Source organism: Hemicordylus capensis, chromosome 2, assembly GCF_027244095.1.
Source record: "Hemicordylus capensis ecotype Gifberg chromosome 2, rHemCap1.1.pri, whole genome shotgun sequence".
Taxonomy (NCBI): domain Eukaryota; kingdom Metazoa; phylum Chordata; class Lepidosauria; order Squamata; family Cordylidae; genus Hemicordylus; species Hemicordylus capensis.
Window position 1 is genome coordinate 217,278,447 of NC_069658.1, and position 25,766 is coordinate 217,304,212.

At 48.9% G+C, this 25,766-nt stretch overlaps 1 protein-coding gene and 1 long non-coding RNA gene across 7 annotated transcripts in view; one reads left to right on the forward strand and one right to left on the reverse strand.

Moving 5' to 3' along the window:
• Positions 1-25,766, reverse strand: part of SEMA6B (semaphorin 6B) — a 261,480-nt gene that overhangs the window by 31,358 nt on the left and 204,356 nt on the right. For all 5 annotated transcript variants that reach the window (XM_053294577.1, XM_053294579.1, XM_053294576.1 and 2 more), the window contains 6 exons: positions 22,934-22,994; positions 20,394-20,456; positions 9,536-9,637; positions 6,883-6,973; positions 4,262-4,381; positions 4,010-4,098 (listed from right to left, as the gene is read on the reverse strand). In XM_053294577.1, the coding sequence (XP_053150552.1) occupies positions 4,010-4,098; positions 4,262-4,381; positions 6,883-6,973; positions 9,536-9,637; positions 20,394-20,456; positions 22,934-22,994 (526 nt within the window). The remainder of the gene's footprint in view (positions 1-4,009; positions 4,099-4,261; positions 4,382-6,882; positions 6,974-9,535; positions 9,638-20,393; positions 20,457-22,933; positions 22,995-25,766) is intronic.
• Positions 1,403-25,465, forward strand: LOC128344456 (uncharacterized). 2 transcript variants are annotated; one of them, XR_008315860.1, is made up of 6 exons: positions 1,403-1,478; positions 2,178-2,399; positions 11,768-11,864; positions 20,419-20,693; positions 23,250-23,324; positions 24,158-25,465. It is a non-coding gene; the product is annotated as an uncharacterized LOC128344456 (long non-coding RNA). The 2 variants fall into 2 exon arrangements; XR_008315861.1 differs by having other exon boundaries at positions 20,419-20,656.

Below are 25,766 nucleotides of genomic sequence, written 5' to 3' on the forward strand. Positions count from 1 at the left end.
GAGAAGGCAGATCTGGCCACAGTTACCCATGCCTTAGTCACGTCATGGCTGGATTACTGTAACGCGCTCTACGTGGGGCTGCCCTTGAAGAATATCCGGAAACTGCAGCTAGTGCAAAATGCGGCAGCTAGGGTTTTATCTGGAGCTGCCCGGTGGGAGCACATCACACGCATTCTGAAAGAGTTGCACTGGCTACCAGTTTGTTTCCGGGTCCAATTCAAGGGGCTGTTTTTGACCTTTAAAGCCCTTAATGGTTTGGGACCAGGATACCTGAGGGACCGCCTGCTCCCAAGGGTTGCTGCCTGCTTGACGAGGTCATCTGTGGGGGCTCTGCTCAGGGTGCTGACAATGAGGGAGGCTCGATTGTCGTGCACGCGGGACAGGGCCTTCTCTGCTGCTGCCCCAAGACCCTGGAATGCTCTCCCGGTGGCTATCTGCTCCTCGGTCTCCATCATAGCTTTTAGAAATAGTGTAAAATCTTGGCTTCCCCCCCACCCCAGGCTTTTATTTGATTGTCTCTGCTGCTGCTCTTTGTACTCTGTATTGCTTTTATGCTTTTGTTTTAAATTTTTAATCAAATTTGTTTTATATTTTTAGCTTAATATTTTAATTGTGTCTTTTTTTTACAATCTTGTTTTAAAATTTTGCTGTAAACCGCCTTGGGATTGTTTTAATGGAAGGTGGTATATAAATTTAACAACAAAAAAACAAATAAATAAAAACTAGATTTACTTTCGACACCCAGCAGACAACTTCTTAATGAGTCCATTGTCAATGAATGTGTTTCAATGTATACCCTCTCACATTTCACTGATGAAAATAGAAACATGTCGGTGAAGGTGCAGGGGATGTGGCTAAGCAACTTGAGAGCTGTGTACAGGAGGCTGAGACGGTTTGCACTTCTTAGTATGGTCTGTTGAATTTATTTATTGTGCTTTAAGTATGTATTTTAAAACCTATGCTTATAGAGATGTGTAAACTGTTATTGTAAGTCTGCAGGAGGCTGACTGATAGATCGCAGCAGCAGGGAGACCCCTGCAGGGTGCTTTCCAGTTACCCACTCAACAGCGGCAAAATGCTTCGGTTCGGGCGAATCGCATTCAAAACATAAATAGCAAAGCGTCCAGCAGGGGGAGCAGTCTCATGAAAACTAACAACCGGAAAATACAGCAACCTTTTTACGCTGGACATATAATGTTATAGCAATAAATCGCAGCAATTAAATCCAAAACAAGGCATAGGAAATGTGAACGGCATCCTGCTGTCAGCGCAGGGACTGCAGTGTCACAACACAGGAAGTGCGGAAGCACACTTTGGAGATACGCCATGACCCCGCTGCAGGGTCTAATCTGGAAAGAGTCCAGGAAGGATAGAGAAACCTTGCTTAGAATGCAGGAGAGAAGGCAGTTGGTGAGAGAGGGAAAAAACAGAGATTCAGTTGGAGGACAGTTGGTCAGATGGTTAAGAGGGGACAGAGGGTGAGTGGAGGCCTGGAGGAAAAAAGGTGTACTGATCAGGAAAGACTCTCGGAAGAGAGAATCGAGGCTTAAGTAGAGGCAGGGGGTAAAGTTGCTTTCTGTAAGAAGGTCCTTGCCTGTGTAAAGACCTAATAGGCCTCAGAAAGGAGGCAGGTCAGAAACAAAATATTCAAGCCAGGCACCCCAACCCCAAGGTGGAGAAAGAAAATAAGGGAAGAACCACAACAACTGTCTATTAGCGGAGAGATAGCAATATCTCTGTAAGGTGTAAATCAAGAGTTTTTAACAACACCCTGAAACCATTACGCTTCTTTACACCGAAACCTTATAACCATCACACTTGAAGAAGTGGTGCTGCTCAAACCCCTGCTAACTGAGCAAAGAGGCACCTTTTAACGTGGCGATTCTCTTATATTTAGCAGGAAGAGAGCAATTTGCCCTATCCAACCCCAGCACAGCATCTCTCCAGTGGCTGTTTCTGGTGTCAACCTTATGTTTCTTTTTAGATTGTGAGGCCTTTGGGGACGGGACCATCTGATTTATGTATTGTTTATTTTTCTATGCAAACCGTTTAGAGAACTTTGGTTGAAGAGTGGTATATAAAAAAACAGCAGCAGCAGTAGTAGTAAAACAACATAGCTTGTTGTTTTAGAATTATCAAGGAATATGAATGTTTTATTCCCTCTCCTATGTCACCAGAAGAGATACCCCACGCTATTACACAAATAAGAGGGGGAAGAAGGTGATCCTTGGTCTCAGGTCCTGCCACAACAGATCTGAGTGGTGGCAGATATTTCACAGAGGTGTGGCAAGCAACCTGGGGGTAGGGAAGTGCATCGGACCAGCTGGCCCGGTTCGGTTCAAATCCGGACCTCCGTGGACCCCCCTGCCGTCTCCAGGAATTCCCCCAAGGGGGATAAGGTAATTTTTCATTTAAAAAAAAAAACATTAAAAAGGTCCGGGAACCTCAAACATTCAGGGGGTGTTCAGTCCGGGGTCAGACCGAACAGGGCGTGGTTTGGTTCGAGTCAGAACCGTTGAACCGAACCGGTTCAACATCAAACTGGCTTGATGTCGAGCCGGTTTGCACACCCCTACTGGGGACGTGGTGCATGTTGGGAACTGTTGGGGGAATGGCCAACATCCTAGGAAGTGGAGCACACAGTTCTGACTCCAGACCCCAGACTCCAAGCCCAGACCCTCCACCATTTCGCAGATGGAAACAGGGATACCCTTGTAGCAACCAATTCTCACCCAAGGCTGACTGCCCTACTATGCCGCATTTACTATGACACTCTGCTGAAGGCTGGATTCCACTGGCTAGAGGCTATGCAGTGCATAGTGTCTTAGTGCTATGCACTGTGCACCCATTTAGGGGCAGGCGCAATAGACACACAATGCAAGAGGAGAGCTGGTCCTGTCCTAGCAAGCATGACTTGTCCCCTTAGCTAAGCAGGGTCTGGCCTGGTTGCAAATGAATGGGAGACTACATGTGTGAGCACTGTAGGATATTCTCCTTAGGGGATGGAGGTGCTCTGGGACGAGCATCTAGATTTCAAGTTCCCTCCCTGGCAGAATCTCCAAGATAGGGCTGAGAGAGATTCCTGCCTGCCTGCAACCTTGGAGAAGCCACTGCCAGTCTGTGTAGACAATACTGAGCTAGCTGGACCAATGGTCTAACTCAGTATATGGCAGCTGCCTATGTTCCTATCTACCCAGCTGGGATATTTAATTTCTAGAAAACCTGGAGCTGAATCCTGAAGAACGTGGAAAACATTGCCCCAGGCATCCCCAAGAGGCCAAACTAGGGACAGTGATTTATTTATTTATTCATTCATTCATTCATTCATTCATTCATTCATTCATTTTTTATACCGCCCTTCTGAAATGACTCCGGGCGGTTTACAATTAAAAACAGAAACCATTAAAACCAATAACAATTAAAACAGAAATATAAATATGAACACCAATTTAAAAACATCTTAAAAAAAACAAACTATCAGAACAACTGCAACCCTGAAAACTAGGTTAGTATTAAAACAATTAAAACTAATTAAAAACCCTGTAAGGCCAGGCCAAACAGATGGGTTTTAAGGGCTCTCTTGAAGATCAGTAAGGAATTAAGATTGTGGATTTGTGTTGGGAGTGCATTCCACAGCCCGGGAGCAGCTGCAGAGAAGGCCCATCTCTGAGTCACCACCAAACGAACCGGTGGTTACTGGAGACGGACTTCCTCAGATGACCTTAACGTGCGGTGGGGATCATGTAAAAGAAGGCGCTCTCTAAGATATCTTGGACCCAAGCTGTTCAGGGCTTTAAAGGACCAGCACTTTGTATTTTGTATATTTGTATTTTGCACTTTCTATTTACTAGAGTCCCTCCCCGAAACAGGAATTCTACCTCGTAAATATGGAGATTTGGAGCCTGTGTTAGCGTATTCATGAGTTGGGTGTCCCGCCATCACATTATGAGTCTTCTTTCCATAGCCCTGTACTCAGAAAGGACTCTGTGCTTATAGCTGGTGGGCTTACCTTCTCCAAGTAGTTAAACTCCATTGCAATCTCCCGGAAAAAAAAGTAAACGTGGTCCTTCCACTCCACAGCATGGACGAAATAGGGTTCTGCATGGGGACAGCAGGAGGAAGGGGAGAAAAAAAAAGGCCAGAGGTTTTGGGGTTTTTTCTTTTTTTAAAGACTGACTTTTTCTTTCTGGACAGCCCTTGTTAGCCCAGTCCAGGGTGCTCTAAGGTGGGGACGTGGATTAATGCCTGGTGAGGAACCCACCTTTGAACCACTTGGAGTCATGCTTGACCGTTCGCAGGGTGGGGCTGTCTCCCAGACTGCGGTAGATCACCGCGTCAATGGCCAGGAAATCTGTCACCGTGGCTGTGAAGAGCATGCCTCCTGTTTCGGGGAAAGAGGAGAAGAATGAGTGAGACATGTGTTCAGGGTGGGGTGGTGGGAGAATAACGTCAGGTGCAGCTACAGTGGTCCACAGGTGGAGGAGGATGCAAAAGGGGCGAAACCAGTAGGAAACGAGGAAGAATGGAGAAAAAAGGATGGAGAGGTAGAAAGATAAAGGGGACAGCGAAGAGAGAAAGACGAGATGGAGAGAGGGATGAAAATTAAGAGACATGTACAAAGAGGGCAAGAAAGAAAGATAAGCTGGCATACCTGGGCAGGCAACAAGAAGAATAGATTTGAAAATCAAAAATATTAGGAGAGAAGTTGTGACCTTCACCCAGGGTTGCCAGCCCAACAGGACTGACCTGGAGTCCCAAGGGTGGTGACAATCCCAGCAATATTCCCTGTAAGTGGGATTCCCAGATGTTGTTGACTACAAGTCCCATAATCCCCAGGCAAAGGCCATTGCAGCTGGGAATGCTGGGAGTTGTAGTCAACAATATCTGGGAATCCCTCTGACAGGGACCACTGAATCCCAGCCACTGCCCCAATCTCCATCGTCCTCTCAGCCCTATTTGCACACCTAGCAACCAACACAAAGGAAGAAGGGTATGGCATAGGGTTGCTGGCCCTCCAGGATCGGCATGGAGTCTCCCGGAATCTTGAAAGCAACTTTGGAGATGTAAATGGTTTGGTATGCTTTAAAATCTTGTCGGGGCGGGGTAGCGGGGAGAATCAATATCTAAGAACAGCTTCAGTTGGAGTTGGCAACCCTACTTTCCTGGTACTCACAGACACACACCTTGTAGCTCAAGAACAGTGTCAGCTTAGGATATTTTGCTGCCTGAAGCAGACGACACAATGGTACCCCTCCCTACTTCCCTTTCTATTTTGTTCTAGCAAAGCTCCAAATCCATTTTTGGCGGGGGGGGGGGGGGGTACTGCATAGGCCACTATAGAGCCCCTGAAACTGGCCCATAGTTCACTATCTGGCGGATCTTTCTCCATGGTAAGGCTGGCCCACACTTCTGCAAATTAGTAACTGCAGGGAATTCCCCTGTAGAATACTAGAATATTAGAGTTGGAAGGGACCTTGGAGGTCCTCTAGTCTAACCCCCTGTTCAGTGCAGGAATCTGCTGCAGCATCACCGGCAGGTGACCATTCAGCCAGCCTTTGTTCGGAAACCTCCAGCAAGGGAGATCACATGAGGCAGGTTGTCTCATGGACCCAACAGCTCTTACAGCCAGGAAAGTTCTCCTAACTTCTAACCTCCATCAGCTTCCTTGTAATTTCAGGCCATTGGATCTAGCTCAGGAAGCACAAGGGCCTTCAATTTGCACAGCATTTTTTAAAAGTGAGAATCAGGGCCGGTGCCAGACTATTTTGTGCCCTAGGCAAATACATTGACACTCTACACTCTGTGCCCCTCTGAGGTCTGTGCCCTAGGCGGCTGCCTAGTTGGCCTAATGGTAGCACCGGTCCTGCTGCTGGCTGCATTTATTTCCCTCCCTCTCCCTCCAGTAAGGAGAGGAAAGGAAAGAAACGATCCAGCCAGCAAATACTAGCTGGAAATGAGATCGGGAGGGCTGGGGTGGGCCCTCTGGCAATCTGGCCATGCTCCCTTTGCGTGTGATGTCATAGCAATAGCAATAGCAATAGCACTTACATTTATATACCGCTCTATAGCCGGAGTGCTCTAAGCGGTTTACAATGATTTAGCATATTGCCCCCAACATTCTGGGTACTCATTTTACCGACCTCGGAAGGATGGAAGGCTGAGTCAGCCTTGAGCCCCTGGTCAGGATCGAACTTGTAACCTTCTGGTTACAGGGCGACAGTTTTTACCACTGCGCCACCAGGGGCTCTGTGCAACAGGTGTTTCGTGGCCCTTTCCATTGGTGGCCCGGGTTCTTTGAACCCGTTCGCTCAATGGTGGCTCGGCTCATGGTGTGTGCCATGCTGCCCCTGAAAACCGACTGGTCTTATGGAGCCAGCTCTGTGCAATCAAACACCAGGAAGCAACTTTCCTCCTTGGGTGGGGGCGGTGGTTTGTGTGAGCCCATATTCTAAAGCAGGAGTGGGCAAAACTTGCTCCTCCAGCTATTGTTGAGTTACAACTCCCATCTTTCCACCCAATTTATGGAGCAGCCTCCCCCATTGAGGTTCGCCTGGCTCCATCACCACTTGGTTCGTTTAGACGCCAGGTAAAGACCTTTTGGTTCACCCAGGCCTTTTCAATTTTCAATTTTGACTTTTAAATTTTTATTTCAAAACTGATTTTAAAAGAGTTTTTAAATGGCTTTGTACTGTATTTTGTACTTTCTCCCCCCGCCCCCATTTCTGATGAGTTATGATTTCATGTGTTATGTGTTTTTATTTTATGTTTTAATGCTGTGTTGTGAGCTGCCCAGAGAACAATTTGTTATGGGGACAGCTAACAAATAAAGTTCATCATCATCATCATCATCATCATCATCATTGCTCTCCAGGGAGTACTGACCTGTGAAGAGGGCAACGTTGGCATGTTTGGGATCGTAGGGGCACCGGGCCATGCCGCTGATGTTATCCCCAATGGGCTTCAGAGCATCCATCTGATGGGAGAAGGCAGTTGGTATAGCAACAGTTTTCAAGGCATACATTGCAGCAGAGGCCACTGGGAAAAGGTTAAACATGATCTCCTATTTCCCTTTAGCCCTCTCTTCTCCAGGCTAAACGTATCCAGTTTAGGGTCCTTCACCCTGTGACCCGTAGGGCTTGGTTTCCTGATCCCCTCTGCATCTTGGTTGCCCTCCTCTGGACCCTTTTCAATTACTCAACGTCCTTCTTAAATGGCAGGGCTCGGAACTGGACACAGGATTCCAAGGAATGTCTGCTCAGCGCAGAATAGAGGGGAACTGATACTACTCACAATCTGGACGCAATGCTCCTGTTAATGCAGCCTAAGACTGCATTGGCTCTTTTAGCAGCTGCATCACACTATTGGCTCGTGTTCAACTTTCTGTCCATTAAGACCCCTAGGTCCTTTTCACATGTACTAAAATGTGATTTAATGGATTGTCTGGTTTGGCCATGAACCTGCACTGAATTCATCACTGCCTCCGGGCAGAATCTGCCTTGTATGCTAATCTTCTGTTAATGACGCCCAAGACTGCATTTGCATTTTTAGCAGCGGCATCACACTGCTGGCTCATGTTCAACTTGTTCAAGCTCACCCAAGATAGGCAATTCTGCTCCGACCTGGAAGCAGAATTCTGGGATGCCAGAGAGGTGGAGAAAGGGCTGGTAGGCACTGCGGGAGGCCTGAGAAATGGAAGCTAGCAGGGAGATGAGGGTCAATCTGGTGAGCACATACAGGACCTTGCTTTGTCTCCAGAATAGACCAAGGGTTGTAAATGGGCTTGAGAGAGCTGTATACCAGTTGCAGCCATCTGGGCAACAGAATCAGCCCATATAAGGTGCTGCCACATCAGCACTACCCTGTTGATACCTGAACCTACAAGTATAAAACGTGGTGTAGTGGTTAGAGTGCTGGACTAGGACCGGGGAGACCCGAGTTCAAATCCCCATTCAGCCCTTATACTTGCTGGGTGACTCTGGGCCAGTCACTTATCTCTCAGCCTAACCTACTTCAGAGGGCTGTTGTGAGGAGAAACTGAAGTATGTAGTATACTGCTCTGGGCAACTTGGAGGAAATAAAATAAATATAAAGGTGTCAGAAGCAGGCCCAATCACCACATCACAAATAGGAATGTGCCGAAACACGATTCAGGTGTCCGAATCGTGGGCACATCCCTTTAAAAATGAGGGCTTACATAGCCCCTTTAAAGTGGAGGAGAGCAGATCCATACCTGCTCCTCCGATGGCCACCAACGCCATAATCCATAATACCACAAACAAACAAACAAACAAACAAACAAACGATCCTAGCACTCCCCCCAGCTGCACCTGCATGCCGGTGGGGTGTCTCCCAGCTGACCCTGGGCGATGCCTGCATTCATATGGCCAGCGCACATGCACAGAGGTGTCGTGTGGGGGCAGCTGGGAGATGGCCCAGGATTGGTGAGATTATGGCAATAGTGGCCATCGGAAGAGGAGCAGGTATGGACCTGCTCTCCTCCGCTTAAAAGGGCTGTGTTGTCACGCCATCGGTCTCAGATAGCGAGGAGGAAGGGGAAGCTGACAGCCTTTCAGCCGATGCAGGGGTGCCTGAGGGGCAGAGCCCAGCTGTAAGTTCCCAAGAGACGGCTGAGGAGGGTCCGGCTGGTGTTTCAGAGCAGGCACAGCAGTCTGGGGCAGCAGAGACAGCGACGGACAGACTAGGATGAGCTGTGCGGGCAACCCCCACTGACTCCTCAGCAAAGGTGTGTCACAAGGCAAAGAGCACAGCTGGAAACTATCAGGAGTAAACGCCTCTTGCAGAGGGCTGATCAGCCTTGAATCCCTGCCAGCTGAAAGTTATCAGCTTGGACTATAAAGCACGTCAGCAGCTTTCTGTTAGCTGCTGGAAGACATTTGTCAACCCTTGTGTTGATAGCTTTCAGCCCGAGCCTGATGTAGAGAACTATTCCGAACCGTGTTTCTTTTCTGCAGCCCAGTTTGTATTGTGGACTATCTTCCTGGAATACCCTTCTGGGTGGCCAGATTGCTGACATGTGTAAGCCCTTCTTTTTAAAGGGATGTTCCCATGATTCGGATGCCCAAATCACATTTCGGCACATCCCTAATCACAAATCATCACAAATGCTAACCCTCTATCGCAGGGGTGATGCACCTGAAACTCCCCCATGTTAGACTACAACTCCCATCATCCCCTGCACCAATAAATTGCATTGGGGGGTGATGGAAGCTGCCCTATCCACCCCCAGCACAGCATCCCTTCAGGGACTGTTGCTGGTGTCTCTCTTATGTTTCTTTTTAGACTGTGAGCCCTTTGGGGGAAAGAGAGCCATTTTATTTATTTACTTCTCTATGTAAACTATCTGTTGTTGTTTGTTGTTGTTGTAGTCTGACAACAGGGGATGATGGGATCTGTAGTGTGAGAACAGTTGGGGAGCGTCAGGTTGGGATCTCCTGCTCCGTCAGGTCAATCCTGGGTAGTTACTCACTAAGCTGGCTCAGGTCAGGCCTTGGGAACTCTGGGCTTGGCTACTCACGCTGTAGTTGGCACAGACAGGGTTGAAAGCGTTGGTGCCGCACACAAAGAGCATGTTGTCGTTCCGAAGGAGCAGCACTTTGATGAAATTCCGGCATTCTGCCTAGGGAGGAGAAGCAAAGGAGTCAGGGCTGCAAAGCAAAAGGCACTCTGCACACGCTCAGAGTGTTCACTCTGATTTTTCCAGCTCTTGGACGGATCCTGAGGAATGAAATGACTTCCCAGGATTCATAGGAACATAGGAAGCTGTTTTCTACTGAGTCAGACCCCTGGTCCATCTAGCTCATTGTTTTTTACCCAGACTGGCAGCGGCTTCTCCAAGGTTGCAGGCAGGAGTCTCTCTCAGCCCTGTCTTGGAGATGCTGCCAGGGAGGGAACTTGGAACCTTCTGCATGTAAGAGAGCAGGCCCATCCCTTAAAGGGAATATCTTACAGTGCTCACGCATGTAGTCTCCCACTTAAATGCAAATCAGGGCAGACCCTGCTTAGCAAAGGGGACAATTCATGCTTGCTACCACAAGATTAGCTCTTCTCCCATATGGCCATATTTACGGCCTAGCAAGTCCTACCGCTGGTTAAGTCCTGGGCTCTTTCTCCAGCTCACCTCCTAAACTGGGTCCAGTTTCCTTTCAATGAACCTCCTCTCCACCAGTCAAATGTGATCATTAAATATTACTCTTCAGGATTTGGCATCCACAGCTTGCTTTTTTTATCCCAAAACACCAGGGGTTTCCCAACCCGAGGCTCCAGATGATGTTGGGAATACAACTCCCATAATCCCCAGCTTTCATGGGGTGAGGTGAGGCGGTCACTTCAAGCAGCGGATTACTGGGTGCTGCCAGCAAGGTGACGAGATGTCCTCCACTGCTACCCTCAGTGCAGCTCTTTGGGATGGATCCGACCCTGGCAAGCTTTGTAAGGCGTGCCTCTCATAGGAAAATAGGAACATAGGAAGCTGTCATATACTGAGTCAGACCCTTGGTCCATCTAGCTCAGTATTGTCTACACAGACTGGCAGCAGCTTCTCCAAGGTTGCAGGCAGGAGTCTCTCTCAGCCCTATCATGGAGATGCTGCCAGGGAGGGAACTTGGAACCTTCTGCTCTTCCCAGAGTGGCTTCATCCCCTGAGGGGAATATCTTCCAGTGCTCACACTTCAAGTCTCCCATTCATATGCAACCAGGGTGGACCCTGCTTAGCTAAGGGGGCAAGTCAGGCTTGCTACCACAAGACCAGCTCTCCTCTCCTCACACTTCTAGCAAAGCCTGCAGGAGGAGAGAAGAGAGGAGAGGAGAGGAGGCTGCTGAGAACCTGCCCTTTCCCCTCCCCCCCACCCTATTGCATTTGCAAAGCTTGTAAGGACTACAACTCCCATCATCCCCAGCTGCAGTGACCTTTGGGTGGGGATGATGGGAGTTATAGTCAACAACATCTGGGATCCCCTGTTACAGGGAACACTGAGGCCGACCCAAGTGCCAGATTTTGGCACAAACTACATAAGCTACAGCTTAGTGCGGAGGTAGGTCCAACTCCCATCATTTCACACTGTGGCTGGGCATGATGGGAGCTGTAGTTCAAGAACAGCTGCAGAGCCAAGGTTGCCTACCCCTGGCTCAGAGCCTCACATAATGAGGGGCCTCTGAATCATAGCTTTAAAAAGACTACATTTCAAATTCACCATCATGTGTTCTCATTGGACTAGGACCAGGAAGACCTGAGTTCAAATCTCCATTCAGTCATGGAGCGCACTGGGTTACTCTGGGTCAGCCACCTAGCTCTCAGCCTATCCTACTTCACAGGGTTGTTGTGATGATAAACATAACCATGTGCGCCTGGGCTCCTTGGAGGAAGAACGGGAGATAGATGTAAAAATAAACAAACCAATAATTTAAAGGTCTGTCAAGTCACCTTAAGTGGCTCAGTGGGGAAATGCTTGAATAACAAGCAGAAGATTGCCAGTTTGAATTCCCACTGGTACCTATATCGGGCAGCAGCGATATAGGAAGATCCTGAAAGGCATCATCTCATCCTGTGAGGGAGGAGGCAATGGTCAACCCCTCCTGTATTCTACCAAAGAAAACCACAGGGCTCTGTGGGTGCCAGGAGTCGAAATTGACTTGATGGCACATCTTACCTTTATCTAGTGTAAATAGCCTTGATGCAAGAGAACTATTTTTTGTTGGACTGTTAGTTTTTTGTTACCAAGTAAAATCAAAGCCTCATTTATTATTACAGGCATCCCTCACCAACCACGGTTTCCCCAAATGTGGTTTTCTGAGTATCCGGGAATGGGAAATTGTGACTGGTCTCACCAACCGCGACCCGAGTATTGGTGAGATTTTTTAGTGATTTTTTTGGGGGGGGGGTTCCGCAGTTTGGGGGGGTTCAAAGGTTCAATCTGCTCATTCCTCTTGCTGATCCTGTCAACTCCCCATGATTTAAAGTGACTTTGAGTGTTTTTTTTGGGGGGGGGTTCAAACTTTTCCAGAGGTTCGATTTGCTCACTCCTCTTGCTTATTCGTGGTGATTTTATGGGATTCCGGGTGATTACGGGCCAATTTTGTGTAGTCAGCACCGCAGTCACCCTAACCCCCTGTTTCTCATTGATTTCAACTGCTCGCCAGCCGCAAATTTGCCAACAGCGAGGTTTTGCCGGAGCAGAACCCTCGCGGTTGGTGAGGGATGATGGTATTTCTATTTTCACTGTCCTTTTTGTGAAAATGGTAGTATTCCTTGTCGTTCTATGGGGCCTTTTAAGCTTGAGATAGCATAGAGTCTCAGCATGTCATCATCTGGCCCTGGCAGCATCTGACACCTCACTAAAGGCATCATAATACCTTGCTCCCCTCCCAGCTCCCAGTCCTGTCCAGAACCCACATTCGCCTTCATGCAGGGTTGAACGCTGCAATGTTTCAGGGAAGAGAGCTGGTCTTGTGATAGCAAGCATGACTTGTCTCCTTAGCTAAGCAGGGTCAGCCCTGGTTGCATATGAAAGGGAGACTAGAAGTGTGAGCACTGGAAGATATTCCCCTCAGGGGATGGGGCTGCTCTGGGAAGAGCATCTAGGTTCCAAGTTCCCTCCCTGGCATCTTCTCCAAGATAGGGCTGAGAGAGACTCCCATGTGCAACCTTAGAGAAGCCACTGCCAGCCTGGGTAGACAATGCTGAGTTAGATGGACCAATGGTCTGACTCAGTATATGGCAGCTTCCTCTGTTCGGAGAGGAGAGCTGGTCTTGTGGTAGCAAGCATGACTTGTCCCCTTTGCTAAGCAGGGTCCACCCTCGTTGCAGATGAATGGGAGACTTGATGTGTGAGCACTGTAAGATATTCCGCTTTGGGGATGGAGCCACTCTGGGAAGAGCAGAAGGTTCCAAGTTCCCTCCCTGGCAGCATCGCCAAGATAGGGCTGAGAGAGATTCCTGCCTGCAACCTTTGAGAAGCCGCTGCCAGTCTGTGAAGACAATACTGAGCTAAATGGACCAAGGGTCTGACTCAGTATATGGCAGCTTCCTCTGTTCCTATGTTCAGCAAGAGAACCAAGAAAACCTCTACCTTCCTCCCGCTACCACCCCAACACACAAGTAAAGAACCCCCTGAAAACTGTGACTCCTCTGCGTGCATACCACCTACCCAGCCTTGTGGATCAAGGCCCTCCATCCAAACGCTCCCACCCCCTGCATCTTTCCTCCCCCTACGCCTTCTCTAGCGCAGGGCTTTGTGCTTTTATTGTACGTCTCCATCCTCTCTTTGCTCTCCCATCCAGGCACTGTTTCCTCCTCTCGGTTTCCATGGTATCGGAGCAGGCCTGAGAGGAAAAAAGCAACTCTTTGAGGCACCGGGGCTGGGTGCTTTTTTATTTATTTCTTTAACATTCCCTGCAGCGGCTTTCCATCTTCTTAAGCCATCGTTTCTCTCCGTTTGGAGCCTCGTTTCAGAGAACCCCAGAGCGATGGTGAGGCGTGAAGAATATTTACATGCCGATTTTCACCCCAAAAAGAGAGAGTCCTCAAATAGGTGTATGCAGCAAAACAAAAGGAAAGGAAAGGAAAAGAGGGCTCCTGTCTCAAAGCAGCGCACAATCTAAGATACACAAGTTAGAGAGACACCAGCAACAGCCACTGTGAGGGATGTTATGCTGGGCTGGAGAGGGACAGTTGCTCTCCCTCTGCTAAATGGAAGAGAGGCTGCCTTTGAAAAGCTGCCCCTTTGCCCATTTAGCAAGGACAATTCCCAAAAGATGGTTCCCTGCCCCAAGGAGCTTACAATAATAATAAAAAAGAAACAGAAGGGAGACATTAACAGCCACTAGGAAGCACGCTGTACTGGGCTGATATGGACAGTTGCTCTCCCCCGGCTAAATGGAAGAGAAAAGCCCCCACTTGAGAGAGCTCCCACTTGAAATCACCCCAGTTAGCAGGAAAGGAAAGACTGTAAAGTCAGTGTCAACTCCTGGCGACCACAGAGCCATGTGGTTTTCATGGTAGAATACAGGTGTGGTTTACCATTGCCTTCCCCCCGCACAGTCTGAGACGATGCCTCTGCTGTTGTCACTGAAGTGAGCATCCACCTCCAGCACCTTCCTATATCGCTGCTGCCCAATATAGGTGACTACAAATATATATATTTACTAGGCACAGTCTGAGAAGCACACCGGTGGGGATTCGAACTCACAGCCCTTTGCTCCGGAGGCAAGCTGCTTCCCCGCTGTGCCACCGCTGCTGATGGGTGATCCCCAAATACAAGATAGCCTGAAGACGATTCCGTGTCTGCAAGGCACTCACAATCTAAAAATAATCCCAAGGGAGACCCCAGCAAGAGTCACAGGGAGGGACGCAGAGGCAGGGGCTCACCAAGGTGATTTTGTCACCTCCTGGACCACTCCCGTCATGAGGTTCTCTCACCGACGCCAGCCCCCCCCCGGTGAGGCCTCCTGCCACCATGTCCCATGAGGTCCCGCCGTGCCGAACGGCCACTTTTCTGTCAATTTAGCTGCCATGTGTGCGGCTGGGTGGTGAGCCGAGTAGGCCTCACCCCCCGTGGTGGCGGCGGCGGAAGGCAGAGTGGCCACCGGGCCTGTCTTTCCGGCCCAGTGGCCCTTGAAAACTGCGAGGCGCTCCAGCGCACCGGCGCCGTTTGAACAGATTGTTGCAAGCCATGTTCCATGCAAACGGTGCTGGTGCGCTGGAGCGCCTCGCAGTTTTCAAGGGCTGCTAGGTCAGACGGACAGGCCCAGCGACCACTCCACCCACCGCTGCTGCCACGTGGGGGTGGGGGGTGGAAGCCTGCTCGGCTCACTCCCACCCCCTGCGGCACACATGGCGGCTAGAATTACAGAAAAGCGGCGGTTCGGTGCGGCAGGGCGGGCACGGGGTTGCGAGAGGTGCCCCCCACAGACCTTGGCGGCCATGGACCGGGGCCCCAAGGTCCGGGGGTAAGAAAGAGTGCCTCTCAGGGACATTATGCTGGGCTGAAGAGGGACAGTCGCTCTCTAGGGATGTGCACGGAACCAGCTGGCCTGGGTTGGATAGTGTCTGGACCGGACCCGAACCGGACCAGGCCAGTTCAGTCCAGCACCCCCTCAAACCCCCCCGGTCTGGTCTGGTCCGGTCCGGGGGGGTTCATGGACCTTTTTTTTGGTACCTTTACTCCCTTTGAGGTAGTTCCTTGAGGCGGTGTGTGTGTGTCTGCGGAGGTTCCCCCTCCCCCCACCGGCCTCAAGGCAACCCGAACCGGACCGTTTGGATTCCCAGTGTGCCCCTTTTCAGGCCCTCTAGATGGACACACCACTTGTGAATCCTCCCTGCTAACTGGGAAACCTTTCAAAGTGGGGGCTCCCATCTATTTAGCAGGGGGAGAACAACAACCAGCTCGGAAGGGCTTAGAAAAAAATCGAATAAATAAATAAATAAAATAAACAAACTGTCCCTATTCAAGCCACCATAGCACCCTTCCAGTGGCTGCTGCTGGTATCTCCCTTGTGTCGGTTTTAGATTGTGAGCCCTTTGGGGACAAGGAAGCATGATTGTATTAATTTTGCTGTATAAACAACAGCAAATATTTATACACCGCTTTTAAACAAAAGTTTCCAAAGTGGTTTACATAGAGAAATAATAAATAAATAAGATGGCTCCCTGTCTCCAAAGGACTCACATTCTAAAAGAGTGAGAACTGTTTTCTTATCGTTGTTGAAAAGCAGCATATGAATGTTATTATTATTTGTATTTTAGAAATTTCAAAATAATTAATCCACACTGAGAGAGCCAGTTCTGCTCTGGGCTTCTTCCAACCCGACATCCCGACTAAATTATTCACTAGTACTACTCAGGAGTAACATGAAAAGATGGCTAAATTTCAATAGGACTTCCTCTAGTAAATTTAGTCAGGATACCTGCCAGTGAGCCTTTGATGCTCTAAAAGTGAACCATTTGGGCGGATGAGTGGAGCGGATCTCCAATTTTAATTCAGAAAAGTTTAACTCTCATCTGAAGACATATGAGATTAGCTGAGTTTGGAGGGAAACTACGGTGAAGAAAGAGGATCCAAGCATGTGCAGAGTGCTTTTTGTCCACAGCTGAATAACTACAGCTGGCCCAACACACCTGGGATTAGGAGAAGATCCTCCTGACAACCTCCGTTTCTGGCATTGCTCAATTTTGCAAATTAAACTCTTCTCTGTCTCCCACCCCACCAACCAATCCCCAAACTCTTCTGTCTCCCAGGGAACTTCTCCGGGTGGTCCAATCCAGAGCCCCACTGGGAGTCACCCACACTGTCTCGTGCTTTTTCCTCCTTTCAGTTCCTTGTAAGCGTTTTATATCGAATGTGATTTATTAGGAGCCTTGTATAATTGGTTTTGTAATTAATTATTTCCGGTCTGTTGATCGGAACAGACACATCTCATAATCGGTGAGAAATCCAATTTCCAGATTCTATTAATGTCTCCCTGGGCTGTGTGCATGGTGGAATCTCTGAGCTTCGGGGGGGGGGGGGGAGAGGACTCGAGACTGAAGCAGAAACCCCTCCCAGGATCTCAAGAGACTCCAGGTTGCTGTTGGGGCAGGGTGCATGCACACACTTTGCAGCTGAGGAATGCAGAAGTGGGGGCCAATTGGATTTACTTGCAAACTCTTTTATCCTTCTACATTTGGGTGTGTGGAGCATTCAACGGAAATTTCACCCCCTGTGATAAATTGGGGTGCCCATGGCTGCAAAACAGGGGGAGACATTTCTCCCACTGAGAGCAAGGGCAAGAAACATTGGCCACATTCAGATTTGGCTTCTTGACGATTGCTTTGACTTGGCTTCCTGATTGGCTATATGGTGCTATGATATCACCATGAGGCTACCTGATTCCTGATTGGCTGGATGAGCTAACCAACCAGAAATAAACCTAAAAAGAAATAACATAAAATAAAATTGCACCGAATCATCTGGGGGGGGGGCAAATAGGGTTATGTGATCCCTGTTTGGCTGAATGAGCTAATCAACAAAAAGTATATATATTTTTTTAATGGCATCAAAACAGCTGCACAGAGGGATAGCAAATAGGAGCAAAATAGTGTCAAGATGGCATGGAAGGAGGGATCTTCAGGAGAACAGTTTGGGCTATCTGAAACTCCCTTTCATTCTGCCCCCTCCCTCCCTCCCTCCCTCCACCACCAATGTTTGACCCAGGAAATGATGAGTCTGCCCTATAAGTTCAGTTCCCCACATTCTGTCATTCTAGTGTGATCCAAACACAGAACCCAGGATAGGACTATGGCCGAGATGATCTGGATTTCATTGGCTGGCAATTTGAGATAGGCTGGGGTGGGGGCGGGGTGGAGGGACGGGAGAGGAAACTGCCTTTTGTTCCAGAGCCAAAGCCCCCTGGAGCAAAAGGCATCTCCCCCATCCCCACCCCAAGGACGCCCCTCAAGTTTTACCCCTTAGCTGTGAGAAAGCCTATCATTCGCTCTTGTCGGGAGCACACTTCCCTCGGGGAACATGGTTGTGATGGTGCACGGACCTGGCGCAGTCTGCACAACTGAGAGAGAGATGTCAAGTCTCCGGAGGTTCCCATGATCCAGGAGTCATCTCTGCATACATATCCTGCACTAGAGTGTCAAGAAAGGACTCTCAAAAAAGCGAGCAACTAAGAACATAAGAACAGCCCTGCTGGATCAGGCCCAAGAAGGCCCATCTAGTCCAGCATCCTGTTTTGCACAGTGGCCCTCCAGATGCTGCTGGAAGCCTACAGGCAGGAGTAAAGGGCATGCCCTCCCTCCTGCTGTTACTCCCCTGCAACTGCTACTCAGAGGCATCCTGCCTTTGAGGCTGGCCTATAGCCCTCCGACTAGTAGCCGTTGATAGACCTCTCCTCCATGAAGTTATCCAAACCCCCCTTAAAGCCATCCAGGTTGTTGGCTGTCACCACATCTTGTGGCAGAGAATTCCACAAGTTGATTATACGTTGTGTGAAAAAGTACTTCTGTTTGTTGGTCCTAGATTTCCTGCCAATCAATTTCATAGGATGACCCCTTGTTCTAGTGTTCTGTGAGAGGGAGGAAAATCTCTCTCTATCCACTTTCTCCACCCCATGCATGATTTTATAGACCTCTATCATGTCTCCCTGCAGTTGCCTTTTTTCTAAACTAAATAGCCCCAGGCGTTGTAGCCTTGCCTCATAAGGAAGGTGCTCAAGCACCTCTGCTTGAACTCTTGCAGGTAGGATCAAGGCGAGCAGCCTCTGGCCATTGTAGTTGGGGATGATGGGAGTTGTAGTACAGCAACGTCTGGGGACCCAAGGTGGGACCCCCTGCTCTACATCATCTGGGTATGGAGCTATAGCTCAGTGGGAGAATCCCTGCTTTGCACACAGAAAGCTCCACGATCAACCGCTGGCAGCATCTCCAGGCTGCGTTCCAGATTAACCCCTACAACAGTGTCACAACGTATCTGCTAAGTGTGCTTCTGTACCTCCCGTGTTGTGACACCGCAGTCCCTACACTGTCAGCAGGGTGCCGTTCCCATTTTGGATGCCTTGTTTCGGATTTAATCGCTTTGGATTTAGTGCTATCACATTGTATGTCCGTTGCAAAAACAGTAGCTGTATTTTCCCATTGTAGGGAAACTTTCCCATTGCAGATTCTGGGGATCGTTTTTGATTTGATCCTGCCAAGCCGAAGCATTTTACCACCATTGTACCCGGTAATCTGGAACCCATGTAAAACCCCAGATAGCTACTGCCAGTCAGTGCTGAAAATACTGCATTAGATGGACCAAGGGTCTGACTCAGTAGAAGGCATCTTTGTAAGTTCTTCTCATTGGCAGCTGCTGGTGGGGAATCAGTAAGTCTGTGCACACCAGCAGCCCTACCCAGGTTAAGGAAGCCCTACCTGGGTAGGGCTACTCATGTGCAGCACTGGGATTGAGCCCGATCCTGGTGCTGCTTCCCCCACAAGCCTGGGGGGGAAAAACTGGGCTTTTACCTGGGTTAAATGGATCAAGCACACCCTTTAACCCAGGTACAAAGTTTTGTGTATGTTTGGGCTGTACACAGCCCGAGCATACACAGAGACAGGTACCTAGAGTGCCCGTCTCATGGGGATATCTCCCAATGCACCGTGTTCATGGCGTGGTGCATTGTGGGATATCTGGAGGCCAGGATGCATTGTCTCAGCCTCCAGAGATCCACACTTCATGGAGCAGCACAGATTTGGGAGCATGAGCAGCATGTCCATGAGCAGCAGGGTCCATGCAGCATGTCCTCCATCATCTGGGGGGAAGGTGAGTTGAACCGTGCCTTCTCGGCTTCACGCCCGCCTGCCCAGTCGTGTGAATAGCCTTAGTGAATTTGATGGTGACAAGGCATGGATAAATTGCCCTAGGTGCTATGGAGGGCCATGGGAGACTTAACCATGTGACTGCCATTTTCAACAGCAGCAACACTGTCACAGAATCATAGAATGTTAGAGCTGGAGGGGTCTCTGGAGGTCCTCTAGTCCAACCCATGCTCAGTGCAGGAAACTGCTACAGCATTCCTGTTAGCTGGCTGCCTCTGTCTGAAAGCCTCCAGCGGAGGAGAGCCCACCACTGCATGGAGAGGAGAGCTGGTCTTGTGGTAGCAAGCATGACTCGTCTCATTAGCTAAGCTGGGTCCTCTCTATCAACTTTCTCCACACCATGCATGATTTTATAGACCTCTATCATGTCTATCGTATCAAAATGTATAGACCTCTATCATGTCTCCCCACAGCCACTCTGGGAAGAACAGAAGGTTCCAAGTTCCCTCCCTGGCAGCGTTTCCAAGAGAGAGATTTCTGCCTGCAACCTTGAAGAAGCCACTGCCAGTCTGTGTAGACAATACTGAGCTAGATGGACCTATGGTCTGACTCTGTATATGGCAGCTTCCTATGTTCCTATGTTCATAACCCTCCTCAACAAGTGGCAGAACCAATTATGCCCATAAAATAATGTTGTTAAATATGTTCATTTAATACATCCAGCAAGTTTGCTGCATATGCATAATTTATTTCAAGCAACAGAGATCGGTTTTTCTTGGAGGAGAATCCGAGTTACTGCAATTATAGAATTTGGACACCACACACACACACACACACACACACACACACACACACACACACACAGAGCAATTCTGGAGCTTGCATTCCAGACCTGTGTTGCGCATAACGCCAGAGCGCAATTTGCAAATCCGCCCCCCTTTTAAAAAAATCACAGCTATAGGTCCTCCTTGTGCGAGGGTCATTTTGTTCCTTTCACTAGCACTTTGTAATTCTGGGTGCCAGTCACCAAACGGAACCTGATTCCTGCACCTCCCTTCCCCAACTTGCTTTTAAGGGTGTCGTTCAACAGCCCTACCTTGTGTTTCCCTTTCATTCGGCAGATGTCGATATCGTGTTGATTTGACTCCCACGTGTATTTCTGTGTGAAGAGAAAAACCACAAAACAGAGTTATACCTAAGGGAGAAGTCACAAAGCCCTGGAAACCCATGCAACAGCAGCAGCAGCAGCAGCAGCAGCAGCAGCAGCAACACCACCACCACCACAAATGGCTTACTGGAAGAAAAACCAAACAAACCCAACCCTGCAAAAATAGGATCTGCCTCCTCTCCTCTCAAGAGGTTTGGTACTAAAGAGGAGAAGGAGACCCATTCAAATGTAACACTCGTTTATCATAGAATTTTAAGAGCTGGAAGGGACCAGCGTCCCCTCAACAACAGGGATCCCCAGATGTTGTTGACTACAACTCCCAGAATCCTCAGCTATAATGGCTTTTGCTTGGGGATTCTGGGAGTTGTAGTCAACAACATCTGGGAATCCCTGTTAGAGGGAACACTGGAAGGGACCTTGGAGGTCTTCTAGTCCAACCCCCTGCTCAGTGCAGGAATCTGCTATAGGGTCTCTCGGGGATGGTGAAGGGAATGGCATCTGGGCCCAGTCCCCTCTGGGAGGGTCTGAGGATGTACCCTGATGGGGCCCTGGCAGCTCCTTGAGAAAGCTGTGCATAGCTGCCAGCTCTGGTGTATGAGTCCACCTGGACGTGGGGTTTGGCACACCCAGAGCTTGGCTGACAAGGTAGCTCAGCTGAGGCTACAGTCCTGCGAACAATCCCACCAGCAGTGGGACTAACTCAAGAAGATTGCACCATTGTGTTACATCCTGGTGGTTTTCAGGATTGCACTCTTGTGCGAATGTTTCCTGCAAGACATACGAGGCATGTCTTGCTGTGCAAGCACCAACACTAGTCTGGAGCTCCTAAGAACATAAGCACAGCCCTGCTGGATCAGGCCCAAGGCCCATCTAGTCCAGCATCCTGTTTCACACAGTGGCCCACCAGATGCCCTTGAGAAGCCCACAGGCAAGAGGAGAGGGCAGGTCCTCTCTCCTGCTGTTGCTCCCCTGCCACTGGGGAGCAACAAACTACAACTATCTCAAGCTAGCGCAACATCCTTGCGCAAGCAAGATAGTCAGGATGTCAGCCATTGACCTCAGAGGGACTTAATTCTGAGTAAACATGAACAGAAGAGGAGAGCTGGTCTGGTGGCAGAATCCCCTTGGCCAAAAAGGGTCTGCCCCTGGTTTGCATTTGAATGGGAGTCTACATGTGTGAGCAACTGTAAGACATTCCACTTAAGGGATGGAGCCACTCTGGGAAGAGCACCTGCCTACTTGCATGCAGAAGGTTCCAAGTTCCCTCCCTGGCAGCATCTCCAAGATAGGGCTGAGAGAGCTTCCTGCCTGCAACCTTGGAGAAGCCGCTGCCAGTCTGTGTAGACAATACTAAGTGAGATGGACCAATGGTCTGACTCAGTATATGGCAGCTTCCTGTGTTTCTAGAGGGTTCCTAAAAGACCTCCAAGGTCCCTTAACATTCTATGTTTAGGTTGCATTGCACTTCCTACCTGCTGGATGTTGCAAGTTTAGCAAATTACAAAGCAAGCCAGGCTCAACACTAGTTGCATGACTGCAAGACGAGATTCAGTGGGGGTGACCCAAGACTTCTGTGCACCTGAGACAGGGCACCAAATACCCCCTCCCCCTGCATTCACCTTCCTTGTCCTCTTTCCCAACTTTTTAAAGTGGGGTACAGTACACGTTCGAATCCTCGCTGGTATGTCTACCAGACTATGGGAAACATCCATATCGGGCAGCAGCAATATAGGAAGGTGCTGAAAGGCATCATCTCACTCTGCATGGGAGGAGGCAATGGTAAACCCCTCCTGTATTCTACCAAAGACAACCACAGGGCTCTGTGGTCGCCAGGGGTCGACACCGACTCATTGGCACATTTTATCTTTACAGGAGGGCTAACTGAGCAAAGAAGCACCTTTTAAAAGTGGTGATGCTCTTTATTTAGCAGCTATCCATCCCCAGCACAACATCCCTCCAACAGTGGCTGTTGCTGGGCTAAAGGCCACCTCCAGCCCCAAAGGCAGGATGCCTCTGAGTACCAGTTGCTGGGGAGTAACAGCAGGAGAGAGGGCATGCCCTCAACTCCTGCCTGTGGCTTCCAGTGGCATCTGGTGGGCCACTGTGTGAAACAGGATGCTGGACTAGATGGGCTTCCTTGGGCCTGATCCAGCAGGGCTGTCCTTATGGTGTCTATCTTATGTTTCTTTTTTAGATTGTGAGCCCTTCAGGGACAGGGAGCCATTTCATTCATTCATTCATATCAATGTAAACCGCTTTGAGGACTTGTGTTGAAAAGTAGTATATAAATAGTTGTTGTATCCATATTCGTCATACATCTTGCCACCTTGTTGCCTCCCCACCAATAATCAGCTGCCTGAGGCCGCATGGCCTCCCCTTGCCTCATGGAAGGGCTGCCCCCAGATCCTGCTCCCTGGCAGATGGCGACTGCCCTTTGGGCAGGGAAGGCTTTGGGATTTTGCACTTACCTGATGGTATCGCATCTCACTGGTCGAGACAGGTTCCAGGCTTATGCGGTACAAGTTATCCCTGTTTGGGAAGGAGAAGAAGATTCAGAGACAGGATAAGAGGGCCATTCAGAGAGAAAACACAGAGGGCGGGGTAAGCTTGGCTTCCTGCACAGCCTGATTTTCCCCACCAAGAACGCCCCCCTGGTCCACCGATGCCTTACCCATGTACAAAGCAAGCATGCATACTGAGGGCATCATAACACCGAAGATAACACTATTATTATTTATTATTACTGTTAACAACACCTATTTTTTTATTTTTATTTTTTTGCAGGTATAGCCCGCTCTTCCTCCAAGGAACTCAGAGCGGTGTTCATCGTTATGTTTATCCTCACAACAACCCTGTGAGGTAGGTTAGGCTGAGAGAGATGCGACTGGCCCAGAGTCTCCCAGTGTGTTTCATGGCTGAATGTGGATTAGAACATCCCCCTACAGGAGCATTCCCTCACACAAGAATTTTCTAATGAAAAGGAAGAAGGAAGAGAGATAGGAGGGGAAATGAGAATGGATGGAAGATAAACAGGGAAAGAAGAAAAACAACAAAGAAGGGAGGGAGGGGAGGGAGAGAAAGGGGTGAGAAGGAAGGAAGGAAGGAAGGAAGGAGATCTGATCTTGTGGTAGCAAGCATGACTTGTCCCCCAAGCTAAGCAGGGTCCACCCTGGTTGCATATGAAAGGGAGACTAGAAGTGTTTGCACTGCAAGATATTCCCCTTAGGGGATGGAGCCGCTCTGAGAAGAGCAGAAGTTCCCAAGTTCCCTCCCTGGCAGCATCTCCAAGATAGGGTTGAGAGAGATTCCTGCCTGCAACCTTGAAGAAGCCGCTGCCAGTCTCTGTAGACAATATTGAGCTAGATGGACCTATGGTCTGAATCAGCATACGACAGTTTCCCATGTTCCTAAGGAAGAAGGGAAGAAGGGAGAAAGGTAAGAGGAGGAAAGGAAAGGAGAGAAACAAGTGAAGAGGAGGAAGGAAAAGGAAAAAGGTGAAGAGGAGGAAAGAAGGAGAGAGAGGTGAAGAGGAGGAAGGAAGTGCAGAGAAGGAAGGGAAAAAGGGAAAGAGAGAAAGAGGGGCGAAGAGCAGGAAGGAAGAAGAAATAATATTTTGAAGATGAAAAGGAAACTATTAATCTTTACTTTTTCTCTTTTAATCTGTTTCTTTTTCTCGTCTATTTATTTTAAAGAAACAAACTACGTCCTCCTAAAACTCCACAGACCCCCATTGTGTCCCCTGCACAATTGTTATTTTTTCCACTGCACAAAATGCTGCATGTTCGAAGAAACCTTGCATAGCAGGGGGACACTGGTGTCGCAGCGACAGTAATGCGTGGCGCTGCTTTCAAATTGGACACCACATTGGAAAAGAAGTAGCAGCTCCTGGCCTGAAAGGGATGCGTATTGACCATCAGATCCAACAAACTGCAGCCTTTTTCTTTTGGAAAAATGGAGGAATTATCAGCGACCAAACATTGACCCTTCTTGCTACACTATTAACATGTCCTGGAGCGTTTGAGAGACTGGACAGCTGACTGACAGGGGCTTGTTTCCAGCATGATCAACAGTGGTTGAGTCACTGTTCAAAGTTCGCCTCCTAAGTGCTCTAGAGCACTCCAGGCCTGATGGGGATGCATGGCGCAGAGCCAGAAGTGTATGGTTTATGCTCCAGGAGGCCAGATCCGTCTTATGTACGTTCTCAGCTCTTTAAAGTTTTATTCATCACAATTAAGCTGAACGAGAGCTGCTCCGTTGGGGCTAATGAATACATGTTGCCTACAGTTCGGAGGCAGAGAGATGCAACCAAAACCTGCGCTAGGAATAAACTAGTACTACTACTACTACGACAAATATTTTTATACCGCAAAAGAGTTGCAAGCAGCCAAGATCAACAGCACTCTTCATCAGGCTGGATGTTATGCAAAAACTATAAAGGGGGAAGGGGAGAAAAAGATGCTTCTCAGGCAGTGGCGGGCTCTCCTTTGCTGGAGGTTTTCAAACAGAGGCTGGATGGCCACCTGTCAGGGATGCTGCAGCCGATGGCTGTACTGAGCAGGAGGTTGGACTACAAGACCTCCAAGGTCCCTTCCTGCTCTGAAAAATCTATGATTCTGGGCATAATGGATGGTCAGCTGACAAGGATGCTGTAGCAGCTCCCTGCTCTGAGCACAGGGTTGGACTGCAGGATCTCTACAGTCCCTTCTACAATTCTATTAAACCTACATAGGGAATGGTGAAAGGACTAGGTAGCTTTAGACTGGAGAACAGAGGATTAAGGAGATATACGATAGCCATGCCCACATATGTCCTATAGAAGAAGGAGTGGACTTGTCCTCTGTTTCTCCTGAGGGTTGGACTAGAATCAATGTTTTGAAATGGCAAGGAAGCAGATTTAGGCTAGAAACCTGGGCACTTCCCAGATCACACGCTACAACAGAGGTGGTTTCCTTTGACTTGGCAGGATTGTTTTGAAACCGTAAATAAAGGGTGTTGCGTGAAGCCACCAGCAGAGGGAGTAGTTTTTTCTAGCTTGCACAAACCTCCAACAGGAAAATACAGCTTTTTTTTCTTTTTCCAACGTTGTAGCACTGTAATGCAAAGATAAAACCTGAAAGAAGGCATTGGAAATGTGAATGGCACCTTGCTGACAACTAGTCATGTGCACGGACCGGTTCGGAGGCCATTCTAAAGGCCTCCAGACCGGTCCGGGCACGGGGTGGTTTTGGTTCGGGTGGGGGGTTCTATTCAAAACAGGGGGGGCTCTACTCACCCCTTCCAGTAAAATCCCGTATTTCTTGA